The 18,514-nt window shown below is 54.7% G+C and overlaps 1 protein-coding gene across 1 annotated transcript in view; it reads left to right on the forward strand.

Annotated features, from left to right (window-relative positions):
* The first annotated feature begins 835 nt into the window (after positions 1-835).
* SHD (Src homology 2 domain containing transforming protein D) overlaps positions 836-18,514 on the forward strand; it is a 52,258-nt gene continuing 34,579 nt past the window's right edge. Inside the window, exon 1 of the mRNA XM_078669526.1 lies at positions 836-2,472. Within this exon, the coding sequence (XP_078525652.1) occupies positions 2,143-2,472 (330 nt within the window). The 5' untranslated portion in view covers positions 836-2,142. The remainder of the gene's footprint in view (positions 2,473-18,514) is intronic.

The raw sequence follows: 18,514 nt of genomic DNA on the forward strand, positions 1-18,514 counted from the left end.
AAAAAACAACAAACACTTGTAGGGAATGGACGATACAATAAAATATTTAAAATATAAAAAAAACGGGAAATAAGTTGCTGACTTCGATAACTATTACATGTTTTAAATTAATTGCCCAGAAACCGACCAGTGTTTTTGTCTGTAAAGTTAAGGGCATGCTTAAAGACCCCAGTAAGGGCCCATTTATATGTTAGCGTTTAATTTCTACCAGGTCTGAGACTCATTTACTCGGTCCTCTTAAAGCTCTGGTGTCAGCCATGAAGGAACTTCAAAACTATCAAACCCCATGTACAACACCATTTCAAGATGCCCACCTGCAGCTAGGTTTATTTATATTTATTGCAGGCTCATGTTTGCCCTATGTATATTCTTTTAATTTATCTTGCATAAGTTGTGGAGTCTGTCTGCAAATTTACTGTAGTTGTATAAGGGCGTGAATGCACAAGTGAGTCAAATGATGGATGAATGAATGCATGAGAGCTAAGTTAGGTGACTGAGTGATTGCAAGATGACTTTTTCTAATGCCTAACCCCTTCATTTCTTAGGAGGTAGTGATTTAAAATACATGCGTACTGGCATTCCCAATGCTTGTTTTTTTAATTCTCAATTTCGTTGTGCTTCCCCCCACTCTCTCAAACCCACCCCTATTTTAACCCCCCCCCCCCCCCATACACACACACTTCTCCCTGGGTCCCTCCTCTTCTCCGCTCCCTCGCCCCCAGCGCCTCCCCTCTCTCACTGTGTGCTCTGCGCCTTGCCTGCCTCCCCCGCCCATGCCCGGCCTCTTTCATCTCCCCCTCCCTCTGCCCATCCATCCATTCCCAGCAGCCGCCGGTCCAAGAGAAGCCGCTGTCTCCGGAGCTTGGCCGTGAGGGAAGCTGCTGTACCCGGACCTCCCTGAGCAGCTACTGCACCCCCTCCCCAGCGTCTGACCCCCCCCCCCTCCTCCCCCACCCGCCTCCTGAGGGGGCTCCCGGGGGCCAGCCTTCATCCCCCGCCTTTGTGCGCTGCGCGGACGCCGCTCCGAGTCTTATCTCTCCTGCAGCCGGCTACCTGGTGACTCCAGAGGCCGGGGGCATCTTAGAGCCACCCCCACCATCCATCATCTGAGCAAGAAAGAGCCGAGAAACCACAGCCGCAGCACTTCCCACAACTTCCAGGTCGGAAACAGATCCTGAAGCAGACGACCAGCGACTTTGAAACAATTTATATAGCGCCAACTGTATCTCAAGGCGCCGAGAGGCACTTCAGCGCTCTGTGAGCCGCACTTAGGCACTTCCTGGGCCGCCGCAGAATGAAAAGTTGGGCCGGATTCCAATCTGCGGTTGCATCAGCACCTCCGCAGCAGGCGTAGCAACCCACCGAGCTCCCGCATTGTTTCCTCGCCTGGTGATCCATTCTCCTCGCCGGAGGGGTGGCGGACGCTCTCTGTTGGACTTCCGGAGCCGGGCGCTCGCTGAAAGCCCCCCATGCTGGCAATGAAATTAGATTTTGAGCTCTTGTGACACGGGGAGAATTGCCCAGGGTCACCGGGGCAAGGGCCGGCTGGGCACGGGCGTGAACCTTCTGAATAAACCCCGCACGTCCCGGTGGGACCGGATTAAACCAGCTGTTGAGTTTCCCGGGCCTCCTGAACTGGTCGATTCGTTCCAAGTTTGCCACTTTCTGCATTCATTGACTGTGAGAAACTTTCCTCTCACTCTCCATTCAGCGCCCGGAGTGGGGAGTTCACAAAGAAAGCGGCTTGCTTCTCAGCCTTAAGGATTTGTACTTTTCATGTTTGTAAAGCGCCCACAAGGACCGGTTTTAAGGCGCATCCGGACGACCAGTACATACAATCCCATGAGGACAATGGCATTGTGTACATAGGGAGTATAATTTTGCACGACAGGTGCATTTTGTTTAGCTGTGCACTTCGAATGCAGCGCTGCGTTTGAACAGGACCGTTTTTGGGCGCTTGGGAGAATTGGGCGTGGTTTAGATGTTTTTGGAAACTGCTGGTTGGGAAGTCGCAGGGATGGGTGGGGGGTCAGTCACTCTCTGGTGAGTGACTCTTGGCCTTGCCCTGTGAGAAGCTTGGAGGCGCCCCCCTATATTGCACCCCTCTTTCTCTCTTGACCCGGTGACCTTTGCGCCGCGAGGATGGAGCACGTGGCCAAGTGGCTGAGGGACTACTTGAGTCTGGGGAGCAGGAGGTCTCCCCCGCAGCCCCCCAAGCCCGACTACACGGAGAGCGAGATCCTGAGGGCCTACCGGGCCCAGAAGAGCCTGGACTTCGAGGACCCCTACGAGGACTGCGAGCCCCCCCTCCGGGAGGAGGGGGCCCCGGAGGGCCACGAGTCCCCCTCCAGGAGCCTGGGCCCCGAGGGGAGGTTCGTGTCCCCCAAGCACCGGCTCATCAAAGTGGACTCCGCCGACCTCAACCGGAGCAAAGTGCAGGCGGCGGGGGAGGCCCTGGGCAGGGCTGAGCCGGTGAGTGCAGCGAGGGGTGCAGGGGACTCAGTGACTGAGCTACCGGAGAAGTGAGCATCGAGGACTGACAAGGTACTCAGTGACTGAGCTCCTAGAGCAGAGGAGTGAGCAACGAGGTGTGCAGGGTACTCAGTGACTGAGCTCCTAGAGCAGAGGAGTGAGCAACGAGGTGTGCAGGGTACTCAGTGACTGAACTCCCAGAGGAGTGAGCAACGAGGTGTGCAGGGTACTCAGTGACTGAACTCCTAGAGCAGAGGAGTGAGCAACGAGGTGTGCAGGGTACTCAGTGACTGAGCTCCTAGAGCAGAGGAGTGAGCCGCAAGGACTGGCAGGGACTCAGTGACTGAGCTCCTAGAGCAGAGGAGTGAGCAGCAAGGACTGCAGGGTACTCAGTGACTGAGCTTCTAGAGCAGAAGAGTGAGCAGCAAGGACTGGCAGGGTACTCAGTGACTGAGCTCCCAGAGCAGACGAGTGAGAAGCAAGGACTGACAGGGTACTCTGTGACTAAGCTCCCAGAGCAGAGGAGTGAGCAGCAAGGACTGACAGGGTACTCAGTGACTGAGCTCCCGGGCAGAGGAGTGAGCAGCAAGGACTGGCAGGTTACTCCTTGACTGAGCTCCTAGGGCGGAGGAGTGAGCAGCAAGGCCTGGCAGGGTACTCAGTGACTGAGCTCCCGGGCGGAGGAGTGAGCAGCAAGGACTGGCAGGGTACTCCTCGACTGAGCTCCTAGGGCGGAGGAGTGAGCAGCAAGGCCTGGCAGGGTACTCAGTGACTGAGCTCCTAGAGCAGAGGAGTGAGCCGCAAGGACTGCCAGGGACTCAGTGACTGAGCTCCTAGAGCAGAGGAGTGAGCAGCAAGGACTGCAGGGTACTCAGTGACTGAGCTCCTAGAGCAGAAGAGTGAGCAGCAAGGACTGGCAGGGTACTCAGTGACTGAGCTCCCAGAGCAGAGGAGTGAGCAGCAAGGACTGACAGGGTACTCTGTGACTGAGCTCCCAGAGCAGAGGAGTGAGCAGCAAGGACTGGCAGTGTACTGCGTGACTGAGCTCCCGGGCGGAGGAGTGAGAAGCAAGGACTGGCAAGTTACTCCTTGACTGAGCTCCTAGGGTGGAGGAGTGAGCAGCAAGGCCTGGCAGGGTACTCAGTGACTGAGCTCCCGGGCGGAGGAGTGAGCAGCAAGGACTGGCAGGGTACTCCTTGACTGAGCTCCTAGGGCGGAGGAGTGAGCAGCAAGGCCTGGCAGGGTACTCAGTGACTGAGCTCCTAGAGCAGAGGAGTGAGCAGCAAGGCCTGGCAGGGTACTGCGTGACTGAGCTCCTGGGCGGAGGAGTGAGCAGCAAGGCCTGGCAGGGTACTCAGTGACTGAGCTCCTAGAGCAGAGGAGTGAGCAGCAAGGCCTGGCAGGGTACTCAGTGACTGAGCTCCTAGAGCAGAGGAGTGAGCAGCAAGGCCTGGCAGGGTACTGCGTGACTGAGCTCCCGGGCGGAGGAGTGAGCAGCAAGGACTGGCAGGGTACTCCTTGACTGAGCTCCTAGGGCGGAGGAGTGAGCAGCAAGGCCTGGCAGAGTACTCAGTGACTGAGCTCCTAGAGCAGAGGAGTGAGCAGCAAGGCCTGGCAGGGTACTCAGTGACTGAGCTCCTAGAGCAGAGGAGTGAGCAGCAAGGCCTGGCAGGGTTCTTAGTGACTGAGCTCCTAGAGCAGAGGAGTGAGCAGCAAGGTCTGGCAGGGTTCTCAGTGACTGAGCTCCTAGAGCAGAGGAGTGAGCAGCAAGGCCTGGCAGGGTACTGCGTGACTGAGCTCCCGGGCGGAGGAGTGAGCAGCAAGGACTGGTAGGGTACTCCTTGACTGAGCTCCTAGGGCGGAGGAGTGAGCAGCAAGGCCTGGCAGGGTACTCAGTGACTGAGCTCCTAGAGCAGAGGAGTGAGCAGCAAGGCCTGGCAGGGTACTCAGTGACTGAGCTCCTAGAGCAGAGGAGTGAGCAGCAAGGCCTGGCAGGGTTCTTAGTGACTGAGCTCCTAGAGCAGAGGAGTGAGCAGCAAGGCCTGGCAGGGTTCTCAGTGACTGAGCTCCTAAAGCAGAGGAGTGAGCAGCAAGGCCTGGCAGGGTACTGCGTGACTGAGCTCCCGGGCGGAGGAGTGAGCAGCAAGAACTGGCAGGGTACTCAGTGACTGAGCTCCCGGGCGGAGGAGTGAGCAGCAAGGCCTGGCAGAGTACTCAGTGACTGAGCGTCTAGAGCAGAGGAGTGAGCAGCAAGGCCTGGCAGGGTACTCAGTGACTGGGCTCCCGGGCGGAGGAGTGAGCAGCAAGGCCTGGCAGGGTACTCAGTGACTGAGCTCCTAGAGCAGAGGAGTGAGCAGCAAGGACTGGCAGGGTACTCCTTGACTGAGCTCCTAGAGCAGAGGAGTTAGCAGCAAGGACTGGCAGGGTACTCCTTGACTGAGCTCCTAGAGCAGAGGAGTGAGCAGCAAGGACTGGCAGGATACTCCTTGACTGAGCTCCTAGAGCAGAGGAGTGAGCAGCAAGGACTTGCAGGTTACTGTGTGACTGAGCTCCTAGAGCAGAGGAGTGAGCAGCAAGGACTGGCAGGGTACTCCTTAACTAAGCTCCCAGGACAGAGGCGTGTGCAACTATGACTATAGGTTACTATATTGAAGAGTTCACAGGGAGGGTAAAGTTCAACTCGAACTTTCAGGGCAGGAGTGAGTGTAACTGGGAATCACGGGTTGGTGTGTGACTGAGCTCCCACGTCAGGTGAGCGTTTAACCCGGCCTAAAAGGTTATTGAGCGACTGGGGTCCCAGAGCATGGAATCGAGCAATTCGGGTTCCCCCGGGGAGGGGGGTACATTTTCCATGAAGCGACAGGTTGTTGTGTAAATGAGCCGACTGAGCTCCCAGAGCAGACGAGTGAGAAGCAAGGACTGACAGGGTACTCTGTGACTAAGCTCCCAGAGCAGAGGAGTGAGCAGCAAGGACTGACAGGGTACTCAGTGACTGAGCTCCCGGGCGGAGGAGTGAGCAGCAAGGACTGGCAGGTTACTCCTTGACTGAGCTCCTAGGGCGGAGGAGTGAGCAGCAAGGCCTGGCAGGGTACTCAGTGACTGAGCTCCCGGGCGGAGGAGTGAGCAGCAAGGACTGGCAGGGTACTCCTTGACTGAGCTCCTAGGGCGGAGGAGTGAGCAGCAAGGCCTGGCAGGGTACTCAGTAACTGAGCTCCTAGAGCAGAGGAGTGAGCCGCAAGGACTGCCAGGGACTCAGTGACTGAGCTCCTAGAGCAGAGGAGTGAGCAGCAAGGACTGCAGGGTACTCAGTGACTGAGCTCCTAGAGCAGAAGAGTGAGCAGCAAGGACTGACAGGGTACTCAGTGACTGAGCTCCCAGAGCAGAGGAGTGAGCAGCAAGGACTGACAGGGTACTCTGTGACTGAGCTCCCAGTGCAGAGGAGTGAGCAGCAAGGACTGGCAGTGTACTGCATGACTGAGCTCCCGGGCGGAGGAGTGAGAAGCAAGGACTGGCAGGTTACTCCTTGACTGAGCTCCTAGGGCAGAGGAGTGAGCAGCAAGGCCTGGCAGGGTTCTTAGTGACTGAGCTCCTAGAGCAGAGGAGTGAGCAGCAAGGCCTGGCAGGGTTGTCAGTGACTGAGCTCCTAGAGCAGAGGAGTGAGCAGCAAGGCCTGGCAGGGTACTGCGTGACTGAGCTCCAGGGGGGAGGAGCGAGGAGCAAGAACTGGCAGGGTACTCAGTGACTGAGCTCCCGGGCGGAGGAGTGAGCAGCAAGGCCTGGCAGAGTACTCAGTGACTGAGCTTCTAGAGCAGAGGAGTGAGCAGCAAGGCCTGGCAGGGTACTCAGTGACTGGGCTCCCGGGCGGAGGAGTGAGCAGCAAGGCCTGGCAGGGTACTCAGTGACTGAGCTCCTACAGCAGAGGAGTGAGCAGCAAGGACTGGCAGGGTACTCCTTGACTGAGCTCCTAGAGCAGAGGAGTGAGCAGCAAGGACTGGCAGGGTACTCCTTGACTGAGCTCCTAGAGCAGAGGAGTGAGCAGCAAGGACTGGCAGGATACTCCTTGACTGAGCTCCTAGAGCAGAGGAGTGAGCAGCAAGGACTTGCAGGTTACTGTGTGACTGAGCTCCTAGAGCAGAGGAGTGAGCAGCAAGGACTGGCAGGGTACTCCTTAACTAAGCTCCCAGGACAGAGGCGTGTGCAACTATGACTATAGGTTACTATATTGAAGAGTTCACAGGGAGGGTAAAGTTCAACTCGAGCTTTCAGGGCAGGAGTGAGTGTAACTGGGAATCACGGGTTGGTGTGTGACTGAGCTCCCACGTCAGGTGAGCGTTTAACCCGGCCTAAAAGGTTATTGAGCGACTGGGGTCCCAGAGCATGGAATCGAGCAATTCGGGTTCCCCCGGGGAGGGGGGTACATTTTCCATGAAGCGACAGGTTGTTGTGTAAATGAGCCGACTGAGCTCCCAGAGCAGACGAGTGAGAAGCAAGGACTGACAGGGTACTCTGTGACTAAGCTCCCAGAGCAGAGGAGTGAGCAGCAAGGACTGACAGGGTACTCAGTGACTGAGCTCCCGGGCGGAGGAGTGAGCAGCAAGGACTGGCAGGTTACTCCTTGACTGAGCTCCTAGGGCGGAGGAGTGAGCAGCAAGGCCTGGCAGGGTACTCAGTGACTGAGCTCCCGGGCGGAGGAGTGAGCAGCAAGGACTGGCAGGGTACTCCTTGACTGAGCTCCTAGGGCGGAGGAGTGAGCAGCAAGGCCTGGCAGGGTACTCAGTAACTGAGCTCCTAGAGCAGAGGAGTGAGCCGCAAGGACTGCCAGGGACTCAGTGACTGAGCTCCTAGAGCAGAGGAGTGAGCAGCAAGGACTGCAGGGTACTCAGTGACTGAGCTCCTAGAGCAGAAGAGTGAGCAGCAAGGACTGGCAGGGTACTCAGTGACTGAGCTCCCAGAGCAGAGGAGTGAGCAGCAAGGACTGACAGGGTACTCTGTGACTGAGCTCCCAGTGCAGAGGAGTGAGCAGCAAGGACTGGCAGTGTACTGCGTGACTGAGCTCCCGGGCGGAGGAGTGAGAAGCAAGGACTGGCAGGTTACTCCTTGACTGAGCTCCTAGGGCAGAGGAGTGAGCAGCAAGGCCTGGCAGGGTTCTTAGTGACTGAGCTCCTAGAGCAGAGGAGTGAGCAGCAAGGCCTGGCAGGGTTGTCAGTGACTGAGCTCCTAGAGCAGAGGAGTGAGCAGCAAGGCCTGGCAGGGTACTGCGTGACTGAGCTCCCGGGCGGAGGAGTGAGCAGCAAGAACTAGCAGGGTACTCAGTGACTGAGCTCCCGGGCGGAGGAGTGAGCAGCAAGGCCTGGCAGAGTACTCAGTGACTGAGCTTCTAGAGCAGAGGAGTGAGCAGCAAGGCCTGGCAGGGTACTCAGTGACTGGGCTCCCGGGCGGAGGAGTGAGCAGCAAGGCCTGGCAGGGTACTCAGTGACTGAGCTCCTAGAGCAGAGGAGTGAGCAGCAAGGACTGGCAGGGTACTCCTTGACTGAGCTCCTAGAGCAGAGGAGTGAGCAGCAAGGACTGGCAGGGTACTCCTTGACTGAGCTCCTAGAGCAGAGGAGTGAGCAGCAAGGACTGGCAGGATACTCCTTGACTGAGCTCCTAGAGCAGAGGAGTGAGCAGCAAGGCCTTGCAGGTTACTGTGTGACTGAGCTCCTAGAGCAGAGGAGTGAGCAGCAAGGACTGGCAGGGTACTCCTTAACTAAGCTCCCAGGACAGAGGCGTGTGCAACTATGACTATAGGTTACTATATTGAAGAGTTCACAGGGAGGGTAAAGTTCAACTCGAGCTTTCAGGGCAGGAGTGAGTGTAACTGGGAATCACGGGGTTAGTGTGTGACTGAGCTCCCACGTCAGGTGAGCGTTTAACCCGGCCTAAAAGGTTATTGAGCGACTGGGGTCCCAGAGCATGGAATCGAGCAATTCGGGTTCCCCCGGGGAGGGGGGTACATTTTCCATGAAGCGACAGGTTGTTGTGTAAATGAGCCGACTGAGCTCCCAGAGCAGACGAGTGAGAAGCAAGGACTGACAGGGTACTCTGTGACTAAGCTCCCAGAGCAGAGGAGTGAGCAGCAAGGACTGACAGGGTACTCCGTGACTGAGCTCCCGGGCGGAGGAGTGAGCAGCAAGGACTGGCAGGTTACTCCTTGACTGAGCTCCTAGGGCGGAGGAGTGAGCAGCAAGGCCTGGCAGGGTACTCAGTGACTGAGCTCCCGGGCGGAGGAGTGAGCAGCAAGGACTGGCAGGGTACTCCTTGACTGAGCTCCTAGGGCGGAGGAGTGAGCAGCAAGGACTGGCAGGGTACTCCTTGACTGAGCTCCTAGGGCGGAGGAGTGAGCAGCAAGGACTGCCAGGGACTCAGTGACTGAGCTCCTAGAGCAGAGGAGTGAGCAGCAAGGACTGCAGGGTACTCAGTGACTGAGCTCCTAGAGCAGAAGAGTGAGCAGCAAGGACTGGCAGGGTACTCAGTGACTGAGCTCCCAGAGCAGAGGAGTGAGCAGCAAGGACTGACAGGGTACTCTGTGACTGAGCTCCCAGAGCAGAGGAGTGAGCAGCAAGGACTGGCAGTGTACTGCGTGACTGAGCTCCCGGGCGGAGGAGTGAGAAGCAAGGACTGGCAGGTTACTCCTTGACTGAGCTCCTAGGGTGGAGGAGTGAGCAGCAAGGCCTGGCAGGGTACTCAGTGACTGAGCTCCCGGGCGGAGGAGTGAGCAGCAAGGACTGGCAGGGTACTCCTTGACTGAGCTCCTAGGGCGGAGGAGTGAGCAGCAAGGCCTGGCAGGGTACTCAGTGACTGAGCTCCTAGAGCAGAGGAGTGAGCAGCAAGGCCTGGCAGGGTACTGCGTGACTGAGCTCCCGGGCGGAGGAGTGAGCAGCAAGGCCTGGCAGGGTACTCAGTGACTGAGCTCCTAGAGCAGAGGAGTGAGCAGCAAGGCCTGGCAGGGTACTCAGTGACTGAGCTCCTAGAGCAGAGGAGTGAGCAGCAAGGCCTGGCAGGGTACTGCATGACTGAGCTCCCGGGCGGAGGAGTGAGCAGCAAGGACTGGCAGGGTACTCCTTGACTGAGCTCCTAGGGCGGAGGAGTGAGCAGCAAGGCCTGGCAGAGTACTCAGTGACTGAGCTCCTAGAGCAGAGGAGTGAGCAGCAAGGCCTGGCAGGGTACTCAGTGACTGAGCTCCTAGAGCAGAGGAGTGAGCAGCAAGGCCTGGCAGGGTTCTTAGTGACTGAGCTCCTAGAGCAGAGGAGTGAGCAGCAAGGCCTGGCAGGGTTCTCAGTGACTGAGCTCCTAGAGCATAGGAGTGAGCAGCAAGGCCTGGCAGGGTACTGCGTGACTGAGCTCCCGGGCGGAGGAGTGAGCAGCAAGGACTGGCAGGGTACTCCTTGACTGAGCTCCTAGGGCGGAGGAGTGAGCAGCAAGGCCTGGCAGAGTACTCAGTGACTGAGCTCCTAGAGCAGAGGAGTGAGCAGCAAGGCCTGGCAGGGTACTCAGTGACTGAGCTCCTAGAGCAGAGGAGTGAGCAGCAAGGCCTGGCAGGGTTCTTAGTGACTGAGCTCCTAGAGCAGAGGAGTGAGCAGCAACGCCTGGCAGGGTTCTCAGTGACTGAGCTCCTAGAGCAGAGGAGTGAGCAGCAAGGCCTGGCAGGGTACTGCATGACGGAGCTCCCGGGCGGAGGAGTGAGCAGCAAGAACTGGCAGGGTACTCAGTGACTGAGCTCCCGGGCGGAGGAGTGAGCAGCAAGGCCTGGCAGAGTACTCAGTGACTGAGCTTCTAGAGCAGAGGAGTGAGCAGCAAGGCCTGGCAGGGTACTCAGTGACTGGGCTCCCGGGCGGAGGAGTGAGCAGCAAGGCCTGGCAGGGTACTCAGTGACTGAGCTCCTAGAGCAGAGGAGTGAGCAGCAAGGACTGGCAGGGTACTCCTTGACTGAGCTCCTAGAGCAGAGGAGTGAGCAGCAAGGACTGGCAGGGTACTCCTTGACTGAGCTCCTAGAGCAGAGGAGTGAGCAGCAAGGACTGGCAGGATACTCCTTGACTGAGCTCCTAGAGCAGAGGAGTGAGCAGCAAGGACTTGCAGGTTACTGTGTGACTGAGCTCCTAGAGCAGAGGAGTGAGCAGCAAGGACTGGCAGGGTACTCCTTAACTAAGCTCCCAGGACAGAGGCGTGTGCAACTATGACTATAGGTTACTATATTGAAGAGTTCACAGGGAGGGTAAAGTTCAGCTCGAGCTTTCAGGGCAGGAGTGAGTGTAACTGGGAATCACGGGTTAGTGTGTGACTGAGCTCCCACGTCAGGTGAACGTTTAACCCGGCCTAAAAGGTTAATGAGCGACTGGGGTCCCAGAGCATGGAATCGAGCAATTCGGGTTCCCCCGGGGAGGGGGGTACATTTTCCATGAAGCGACAGGTTGTTGTGTAAATGAGCCGACAGGGCTCGTGAGTGTGCACGGGGGCTCACATGTTCCTGCAGCACTGAGCTCCAGGGCATGCGTGACTCTGCCTCCAGGGCAGGGGGTTGCACGTGGACAGAGAGGCAGGTCAGTGTGTGACTCGGCTCCTTAGGCAGGTGTTAACTGTGACCCACGAGGTAGTGGTGGTTGAGCTCACACGGTGCAGGAGTGCCCTAGCCGGGACCGACAGGCTGGTGTGTGCACGTGCTCTCGGGGCACGTGTAACTGGGACTGAGGAGTGAGTGTGTGACTCAGCTCTCAGGACCAGTGAGTGTGCATCTGGGACTTAGTGTGTGACTCAGCTTCCAAGCAAGGCTAGTGTGCATCTGTGATGGACCGGTGAGTTTGCAACTGGGGCTTCCATGCCAGGGTTGAGTCCACTGGGCTTCCTGGATTGACGAGTGTATAAATCAGGCTCCTTGGCAGGGATATTTGAAACTGGTCCCCCAGCCCGAAGGTTAGGGGTGGGGGGTGGCTATGTGAAACTGGGACCCCTGGAAAAGAGTTTGCGGCCATGACAGCTGGGGGTGGGGGCTTGACAGCTGGGTGCACAGACATTAAAAGCTGAAGCATCTCTCTCACACTCTAAGCTTTCATCCCCCTGGCTGCTGAAGGAGCGGTTCCAAGTTTAGTTCCATAAAACCAAACAAAGGCTCGTCGCTAACACGTCCCAGCTGTCTGTCTGGGTGACGTCAGGATAAATCCAGTGTTGTGGGAACGGTGGAAACTGTCTCACCTGCTCAGTTGAGTCTGAGAGTGTTTATTGCAAAAATGAGCAGCCTGTGAGTCACAGAGTTTACTGACAGGGAGATCCCTTGCATCAGCTGTGGAGCCGGGCTCTCTCAGATTGTCTGCCAGAATCACTGAGTGAATGACCATCTGGATAACTGAGCTCACAGGATTTAGCGGCTGATTTCATGAGCAACAAAAATGGAAACAGTTGCAATCCAGCTAGTAGGTTTTCTGCCTTCACGTCTTGAGGGCCGGAAGTGGCGTGTCTACCGCTCACCTGGTACGCTAAGTTAGCGCGTGCAAGAAAACACAGCAGCAGCACGCTGCGTGTACCCTTAGATGGGTAAATGCATTTTACACTGTTCTGTAATTACCTCCCGGCTTACCTTGGATGCTCTGGTTTTTCTGTCGGACCACAGGTGCCGTTGCAGTGAGGTGACCCCGCGGAGAAACATGCAAGCTGGCCATGATGCTAGTCCAGGTGCCTTAGCCCTGGTCGCCGGTGGCTGTTGTCTTAGACTCTGGTTGCCATGGCCTTGGTCTCAAGTGGCTGCTGTCCTCGTCTTGTGTTACTCTAGTCTAGTCTGAGCCTGTTGTGGTCTCAGGAGATATAAGAACCCACCACTGGACTCTTCCTTTCTATTTTTATCGGTCTGGGCTGGAGACCGCTTTAGATGTCTGGCCGCCTCATGTAATAGAAGAATCCTAAAAAATAAATAATGCATGCGTACATGGATACTTACAGGGCCTTCGGGTCAGTCCTATTCATCCGTTGGTCTGTCCTGCTGTCATTCACATTGTGTTGACGCCCATCACAGCTTACAGTATGGGGCAGTGGATCAGTCAACTTTAATCACAGGCTCTCCTGCTCTGAGAATGATGGCATTTTGCCCTATCACACGTGCACATCTAACTGAAATCCAGGGCAGACCAGTGCTAGGGCAGGAACAGCAAATACTTCTGCCTATTCTTTTTTCCCAGTCTTTTTCCAGTTTAATCTTTAACCATCCACAGGTTTTTAGAGTAGAGCAAGGGTCTCCAACCAGTAGCTCGTGGGCTACTGTAGCTCTCCAGCTACCTTTGAGAAGATCACCTGTGTGCAGCCCAGCTTATCAAATCAGAAAGATTTTCCTTGATTGAATTTTTATACAATTGAAACTATACAGCACTAATAATATTAGTAGCTTTCAATGCGTTTAATTGAACATAAGTAGCTCTCAATACAGAAAAGTTTGGAGATTCATGGACTAGAGTCATTCAAAGCCAATAGTACCCTTTCTTGCACCAAGAAAAATCATATTTTCCCTAGATATTCATTAAAATTAAGAAAGGTTTCCACATATGTTTGCATTTTAGGAAGCACCCATTTGTTCTATTAAAATAAACGTGATGGAAGCTTTTTGTTTCTTTTTTTTTTTAATTGAAAGCACGTGGCAGCCACTTTTAGGCAGTTGTATATTTTCTTTTCTTTTTCTGTTCGTGGCATATGCTTGCAATAAAAAATATATATATCAATCCCACCAGCTTGCCAACACCTGATGTAATGTCTTTGACAATGCTTGTTTTAGTTGTCTTCATAGTTGCTCACTTCCTGAACTTTCAGTGCTGTAGTTAGGCACACCAAGGTCCATACAATCAGAGCCAGGGATAACCAGAAGAAGGCTCCTGGTAGGGGCCACTGTCCAAACCAGAGGTTTATCCTAGCTTAATTTGTCCCTGGAGATTGGTGCCCCCCTCTTAACTCATACTCTCACCGGTTGCTTCCACCATGGTTCTCGTTCGCGCTTTATAGTAGGGCGGTCTGGGCGCTTGATAACCTGTTTCAACCGCAGGGGGGTGTCTTTTCTGTACATGTGGAATTATTTGCTTGGGAAAGTTTTCTGAATCTGTTAATCTGACTCTGCTGAGAGGTCCAGTCTAAAGGCTTCACAGAGGGGGTGTAGATGAATCTTAAGCTGTAGCTTCTAGGAGCTAAGAGTCGTGCCAGGAAGGAGTGTCTGATTCTTAATAACAGGCTGGGATTTCAAAATCATGTTTTTGTGGTGTTTTATATAGCGCAAACTAGACCCGAAGGTATCAGAGCGCTTTACATGAGCATCAGTTGCGTTACACATGGACACATTCATTTTTGTTAGGCACGGGGAGATGAAGTGATTTGCCAAGAATCACAGGATGTTCAGCGTCCCTACCGAGACTCAAATCCGATCGCCCTAGTTATTAAGCCACATCCTCTCCCCAAAGTCATTAAAGCTTTTGAGACTGTTTGGATTTTGGGCACATCCAATTGCTTCCTCTGCTGTGTGAACCTCACAGTCGGAGTTACGGGCCCCACCGGCATACATTACAGTTTATAGTGTCAGTAGTTACCAGGTTCTTCAGTCCCGTTCTTCCCACTTTTGATAGGGCGCTTAGTTATTGTCATTTTATAGGATGGTGCTTGACCACACATGTTCCTCTATGCGCTATATTGAAATTAAGCTCCTCCGTGCAGCGGTCTTACCTTTAAGTGAAGCAGTACATACAAGAACTTATCTTTCGCATTCTAAAGATGACGTCTCACCCCAGTGCATCAATTTTACAGAATAGTAATGATGTTCTAAAATGCGCCCAGTTCTCTTCACTCAATGCTGCATCACGGACAGTCTCCAACAATCACAGTCCGACAATCTCCAACTGTTTGATCAATCAGGTTTCTTGTAAGGTGCGACTATTCACCCATTAGGGTCTCAAGGCACTGAGGGGGTGGGGGGAGGGTCTGTGGTTCAGTCGAAGAGCCAGGTCTTGAGGTCCTTCCTGAATTGAGGCATTGACGCTGATTGCCTGAGATGCAGTGGCAAGGAGTTCCAGGTGTTCGCAGCGAGGTAGGAGAAGGATCTTCCTCCAGCCGTGGTCTTGCAGATCCATAGAACAGTGGCCAGTGCCAGTTGGGCGGAGCGGGGATGTCTGGTGGGTGTGTAGAACGAGAGGCGGTGGTTGAAGTATGCCGGCCCTGTGTTGTGCAGGGCTTTATAGGCCTGGGTGAGGAGCTTGAAGGTGATTAGTTTGTTGTCGGTAGCCAGTGAAGGTCTTTCATGTGACTGGAAATGGGGCTACAGTGGGGGATGTCCAGGAGAAGTCTGGTGAGGCTTTCTGGATACACTGCTGTTTCTTTTGAGTTTTTGGGTGGTGCCGGCATTGAGTGCGTTGCTTTAGTCGAGTCTGCTGCTGACAAGTGTCTGGGTGACCGTTCTCCTGGATTCGGTGGAGATCCACTTGAAGATCTTCCGAAGCATGCAGAGGGTGTGGAAGCAGGAGGTGAGACGGCATTGATTTTGCGGTTCACTGAGAGCGAGCAGTCAATGAGGATGCTGAGGTTACATGTGTGGTCGGTGGGTGGGTGGGGGGGGGGTGTTCTGAGTGCTGCAAGCCACCAGGAGTCATCCCATCAGGCATCCTCGACGCAGAATGTTATTGTTTCATCTTCGCCTCGCTCTTTGTCATGCGGTCTGCTTAATGTTCGGTCGCTTTGTAAGCACCACACAGAGATCGCTTTTCTCATTGAGTCCTCAGGGCTGGAGGTTTTGTTTTTAACTGAAACCTGGACTCGTGAGGACTGCCTGGTCGAATTAGGTTTGGCCTGCCCCCCAGGCTTTAAAATCATTCACACTCCTCGGCTGAAGAACAGAGGCGGTGGAATAGGTGTTATCTATAGAGAAACGCTGGGGCTCCTCCAATTTAAAATCAGGGAGGTCTTGGGCTTTGAGTTGATGGGATTCTCTATAAAAGATTCTGAGAGAACACTGCTTACCGGCGTGCTGTGTTACCGCCCGCCGGGCTCTGTTTCTTCCCTATCAGACTTTATCGACCTGATATACGATCTATCCAACACCCACTCTAAGCTGTTGGTCGTAGGGGACTTCAACTTATGGCAGGGTGGTCCTTTGGATGGTGCGCTCACGACACTATGCCAAGCTCTTGGAGATATTCAGTTGCAGCAACCGGTCCGATCAGCAACCCATAGGGGGGGCCATGTCTTGGACCTGGTCTTTGCTGACGCACAATCTGCAGTGGTCAATGACATTCTTTGTCAATATTGGACCGACCACTCACTGGTTGCTTTCTCCCTTCAGATAGGAGTCCATCCGTCCGGGGAGGCTGGTGTCGGACAGGCTAAAATGGGTAGACCTTGGTCCCGGCTACTACACTCATCCTCGTCACTCTCTCTATTACCTGAGAACTTTTGTCCGAGTAAGTCGGTAGAGGAAGGTTATCTAACTCTGTGCCGATCTATTACTCATGCGTTAGACAAGGTCGCGCCCCTTCGTAAGTCTCGAGGTAGACTGAATCGGGCGTGCCCCTGGTATACGTCAGGAATTGCGCCAACTGAAACTAAGTTGTAAACGCGCCGAAAGGGCTTGGAGGAAGCACTATTTGATTCCAGCAAGGGCCTCGTTCAGGCTGGCATTGCAGGGCTACAAGGCACAGATAAAGCTGGCTAAAGCGGCTTTTCTGGAATCCACCTTGAACAAAGCGCCTAACAAGTCTCAGGCTCTGTTTAAAATCGTCAGGGACCTGTCTCATCCTGCATGCGTGGCCAATACGGTTGTTGCATCACAGGCTCTGTGTGACTCCCTGGCTGGTGCCTTTGAGGAAAAGACCGCTAAGATTTTAGACGGTCTAAAGAACTCTTCGCCTCCTGCTCTCGGTCTGGAAGCTCCGGTCAGCCCGTCCAGTCGACCCCGGCCGGTTGTCTCTGGCTCCGGTCTGGGAGCTCCGGACGGGTCACCCAGTCGACCTCAGCCGAGTGACGGGTTTTTTAGCCTGGGCAATCTCGGCCTGGGAGCTCCGGCTAGCCTGTCCAGTCGACCCCGGCCGGCTTTCTCGGGGCCCGGTCTGGGAGCTCCGGACGGGTCATCCAGTCGACCTCAGCCGAGTGATTGGTCTCTTAGTTTGGGCAATCTCGGCTCGGGAGCTCCGGTTAGCCCGTCCAGTCGACTTCGGCCGGTTGTCTCTGGTATCGGGCTGGGAGCTCCGGACGATCTATCCAGTCGACCCCAGCCGAATGACTCGGTTATTAGTTTGGTAGCTCCGGAAAATCTCTCCAGTCGACCCCAACTAAGATCTTTTCCTAACCCTTCCTTTGAGGAATTTTGCGGTATGGCACACACGGTGTCATCAGGATCTCCGCTCGATCCACTGCCCCCTAAATTTTGGAAGGCATTTCAGGCTGAACTATTTCAGCCTTTACATTCCATCTGCCTCCAATCTCTGGATCTGGCTACTGTTCCCGATTGCTGGAAATTAGCAGTAGTGTCTCCTCTGCTCAAGAAACCAACTCTGGATCCCGCCTGTCTCTCTAACTATAGACCAATTTCCTTGCTCCCTTTTCCTATTAAGATCCTGGAAAAATGGGTGACCCGCTCTCTTTCGGGCTTCCTGGAGGAAATTGGATGGTTCGATGAGTCACAGTTTGGCTTCCGTCCTGGGCACGGGACGGAATCCGCACTGGTAACCGTACTGGACAATCTTCGCTCGCGTGTCGACAGTGGTCGGGCGGCCTTTTTAGTGCTGCTCGACATGTCGGCAGCGTTCGATGCGGTTTGCCATCGGACCCTTATCGGGAGGCTTGAGGAGTGCGGGGTCACAGAGGGAGCAAGAGACTGGCTGGTATCCTACCTCAGCAATCGGCAGCAGCTGGTCTCGCTACCTCCATTTCGATCGGAACCACGGAAAGTAGGGCAGGGGGTCCCTCAGGGCTCGGCCATCAGCCCTATACTCTTTAATCTATACCTACGCCCTTTGGTCCAGCTCATAAAATCTTTTGGTGTCTCGGCTTTTAATTACGCTGATGACACCCAGCTGGTCTTTTCTTTGGAAGGAAATAACGCGGTCCCACTGGAGACTTTCCATCGCTGTATGGCAGCCACAGCGGAGTGGTTGCGGGCTAACTCCCTCCAATTTAACAGCACTAAGACGGAGGTGCTTCATTGCTCCATGGACCGGATCCCGCGAGTACTTCCAGAGAACTTTTGGCCTGTGACTTTTCCCGAGCCAGTGTCGGCGGCGGAGTCAGCTCGTAACTTGGGGGTGATCTTCGGCCCAAATTTACAGCTTGATATGCACGTTAACAAGACCATCTCTACGTGCATGATGCTGCTACGTATGCTGCGCAAAGTTCTACCCCTTCTCCCCGCTCAGGCCAGGCCAGAAGTAGTGCGTGGGACTATTCTAAGTCGCTTAGACTACTGTAATGCGCTACTTCTGGAGGCTCCAAAAACTCTGCTGGGGAAGTTACAACGGGTGCAGAATATGGCCGCTAAGCTGGCTCTCTCTCGCCCCAATTTTAGCTCCTCTACCCTAGCTTTAAGTGATCTTCACTGGCTTCCGGTGCACCTGCGTGTACTGTATAAAGCGGCTTGTCTGGTGTTTAAGGCAGTACACCGACAGGGTCCAGTGTTACTGCAGAACATGTTCACCTGGTACTCTGCCTCGCGGCCTCTCCGCTCTTCTTCGGCACAACTGCTGGTGGTCCCGAGGTTTCAGAGAGTTAGGATGGGCGGCCGCTCATTTAGTGTAGCAGCGGCTAAACTTTGGAACTCCCTGCCACTCTCTCTGAGAAGCCATAGGGATTACCTTCCGTTCAGGAAAGCGTTAAAAACGCATCTCTTTCCAAAAATTGTTTGAGCTGCGAAAAGTGATGTTGACCGAAGTTCAAGCGCCAGGATGCCCTTTGGGTGACAGGATCGCGCTTTATAAGTATACAAAATAAATCCCAGGTGGAGGGCGTGGTGCCCAGGATGAGGACTTCGGTTTTGTCAGAGTTGAGTTTTTGAGGCAGCTAT

The sequence above is a fragment of the Lissotriton helveticus genome, chromosome 12 (assembly GCF_964261635.1).
Source record: "Lissotriton helveticus chromosome 12, aLisHel1.1, whole genome shotgun sequence".
NCBI lineage: Eukaryota > Metazoa > Chordata > Amphibia > Caudata > Salamandridae > Lissotriton > Lissotriton helveticus.